Raw genomic sequence first — 3,347 nt, 5'->3', positions numbered from 1 at the left:
TATCACACTTAATACAATCCTTTGTGAGTGAATCCTTGTAAAAATTTATTGTTGAACTAATTAGTTGATTTTTTCTTCGTTTCGACAAAAAACATATATCTATATCTCTCGACATCCTTTGTAAATATGTGACCTTAAATAATCATGTTTCAAAATTAAATGTTGAAAATTTATAATCAATAAATTGTAAAAAAATATGTCAAACTCGAATATGCTACGTTTATGTTAAATAAAATGTAATTTAATTTAATAAAAACTATATGTGTGTGTGTGTGTGTGTGTGTGTGTGTGTGTGTGTGTGTGTGTGTGTGTGTGTGTGTGTGTGTGTGTGTGTGCGCGCGCGCGCGCAGCATAGATAGACATAGATAAGCGAAGACAGAAAAGAATAATTAAAATTACTGTACTCACATATAAAAGTCTGAACTGTTGGAACGAGTATAATTGTGAAGCTTCAATATAACGTTGGAATTCTTACTATCGTAGTAGAGCACTGTAACCCTGCCATACAACGTCGCAGTCCTTAATATCGAACAGCACTGTAAAATATACGAATTTTACATAATAAGAACACCTGTATTGTACAATATTAAGAAAGGTCATGATTATATGAATAAATGAATGAATATATTTTTTGTTTCCCCTCAGGGTTTACAAGGCGCTTTTTCGTGGGAGCGTGCCCGAACCCCTAACAATTCTTTCTCCCATTTCCTGGTCATTGGCGACCTCACAATCCTTCTACACCCCCCCTTCTTTCTCCTCTTCATCCTCTTCTATCTCTCTCTTTCCTCCTCCTCTGCTCTCCTCTTCCCTTCGTCTTCCTCTCCCTCTCCTCCTCTTCTCTTCCTTCCTCTCTTCCGTTTCCTATATTCGCAATAAAAACACCCCTTTCCTCCGCTTTACAATGTTCTCTTAAATCTACTTTGCGTGGGCGCGTGTCCACGCAAGTCCACGCGCCCACGCTCACTTTTCTCCCGCCACACACACACACCTTACGCTCGCTTCCCCCCTCTCGACTTCCGTTTCCTCTTGCTTTTCTTTATTTTCTTTCCTTCAATATTATTTACCAAAATTCATGTTCCCTTTTTCCCTTAGCCTCTCCCTCTCCCGGTGCTCCTCTCTCTCATTCACTCTCTCTCCTCCCTCTCTCCCTCTGTCTCTCCCTCTCTCATTCTCTCCCTCTCTCTCTCTCCCCCCCCCTCCCTCCCTTACTCTCTCTCTCATTCTCTCCTTCACTTCCTCCTCCCGCTCCTCCTCACTCTCATCTTTCATTCCTCTCCCCTCTTCTCTCCACCTCTCTCATCCACCGCTCCCCCTCGCCTCCCTCACCTAACACCCATTCGTATGCCTCCTACCAACTCTGTTCTCCCCTCCCCTCCCAACTCCTACACCCCTCCCATAAATGCTCCCATCTTTCTTCTCTACCGCATAATCTACATCTCCTCTCCCCTTCTCCTTCCCAATATCTACTTTCTCTCACCTCTCCCCCCGTTCTGAACCTTGCTACCCTTTTCCATCTGCTTTCCCCCCACCCTTTCTTCAGATATTCCGGTATTCCTTCCCTTTTAACTTCCTTGTACCACCTATTGTATCTCGATCCCCTGATTCTTTCCCACCTTTCCTTCCTCTGCTCCTCCCCTTCCCATTCTTCTATTTCCCTTCTCCAATCCCTCCCCTCTTCACTTCCTTCTTCTGACTCCTCCTCTATCCCTCTCTTCTTTAAGAATTCCCTCCTTTCTTTTTCCCATTTCGACTCCCCCTTTCCCTTCCTCTCCCTCTCCTTCCTTTCCTCCCAACATTTTCTCGCTAAATCGCTTCCTTTTCCTTCTTTTAATCTTTCCTCGAATCCCCTTGCTCTTTTACCCAATCTCCCCCTTAACTTCTCTCTTTGTAGCTCCTCCCTCACTATATATCCTGGTGTTCTTCCCTCCACTCCTAACGTCCATCTCAGGTATTTCTCATGTAATGCTTCTACTTTCTCTCTCTCCTTCCACCCCCATATTTCTGCTCCATATTCTAGCACCGGGTATACTAGCCTATCGAATAACCATAATCTCCTTCTCCAGTCTTTTCCGAATTTTCTCTTCCCTATCCCCCATACTTGTCTCATCGCCGTCGCTGCCCTCCTTACCCTCTCTCTTACCTGTGCTTCTTGCCCCCCGTTCCTTTGTAATTTGTATCCTAAGTATCCGAATTCTTTTACCTCCTCTATCCTTTCCCCCTTCCATCTCCAATCTATTTCTTTTCTTCTCCCTCCCTCTGCTCTAAATCTCATTATCTTCGTCTTCCCGCTATTTAACGTAAGTCCCTTCCTATCTAAATACCTCTCCAGTCTCTCCATCATGCTCCTCATCTCCCCTTCTTCCTCCGCTAATAGCACTACATCATCTGCATAAGCCAAGGTGTATATTCTCTCTCCTCCCACCTTTACCCCCCCCCCACTTCACTTTCCTCATCTCCTCTAAATCAGCCGTCAGTATATTGAATAAGATTGGGCTCATTGGGCATCCCTGTCTCACCCCCCTCGCTGTCCAAAACTCTTCCCCTATGCTCTCCCTTACTCTTACCCTACTTCTCGTCTCCCTGTAAATCTCCGCCACCCTCGTCACCAGGCCTTCCCTTATCCCCCTCTCCCTCATTGCCTCCAACAAAATCCTTCTCTCCACTGAGTCGAACGCTACCTTAACGTCGACAAATAGTGCCGTTACCTTCCCTCCTTTCCTTTCCAGCTGCCTATTGACTATGTAATTTAACACGTATATGTGTCAACTGTACCCATTCCCCTCCTGAATCCCGTCTGGTTGTGCGGCACTATCCTCTTTTCCTCCACTTCCTCTCCTATTCTTTCCCCTAACACCGCCGCATAGATCTTATACAGCGTCGGCATCAACGTTACCCCCCTGTAATGTTCCACCACCTCCCCTTCTCCCTTTTTCCTAATCGGTACTATTATGCCCTCCCCCCATGACTTTGGCCATCCTTCCCCCCTCCAGACTTTATTGCAAAACTCTTTCACCCATTTTCTCACTCCTTCCCCCCCATATTTCCAAATCTCGTTTGCGATACCATCCGTCCCCGCTGCTTTTCCATCTTTCTTTCTCTTTATCACTCTGTTTATTTCCTCCTCTTCCATTTCTCTTTCCCCATCCTCTTCCCTTCCCTCCCTTGTCCCTCTCCTTACCTTTGTTTCTACCCCTCCTAACAATTCCATAAAGTACGTCTTCCACTCCCCCATCTCTATTCCTTCCTCTACTCCTCTACCTTCCTTCCTTCCCCTGTTTATAACCTCCCATACCTGCCCTTCCGTCTTTGCCTCTGCCGCTTTTCTTATCCATTTCTCGTTTTCTTCT

General features: G+C 45.5%; 1 protein-coding gene across 1 annotated transcript; it reads right to left on the bottom strand.

The window, feature by feature from the left end:
- Positions 1 to 1,613: 1,613 nt before the first annotated feature.
- LOC105571061 (golgin subfamily A member 6-like protein 22) lies at positions 1,614 to 2,453 on the bottom strand (the record flags this gene model as incomplete). The annotated part of the gene is made up of 1 exon (XM_012028532.1): positions 1,614 to 2,453. A coding segment is annotated over exon 1 (737 nt), but the record flags the coding sequence as incomplete, so codon positions are not given.
- Positions 2,454 to 3,347: the final 894 nt, after the last annotated feature.

The sequence above is a fragment of the Vollenhovia emeryi genome, unplaced genomic scaffold (genome assembly GCF_000949405.1).
Source record: "Vollenhovia emeryi isolate VEMERY1.0 unplaced genomic scaffold, V.emery_V1.0 DF941276.1, whole genome shotgun sequence".
Classification (NCBI taxonomy): Eukaryota; Metazoa; Arthropoda; class Insecta; order Hymenoptera; family Formicidae; genus Vollenhovia; species Vollenhovia emeryi.
Note: the sequence above shows the minus strand (reverse complement) of the source record. Positions and strands in the feature narration are given on the sequence as shown.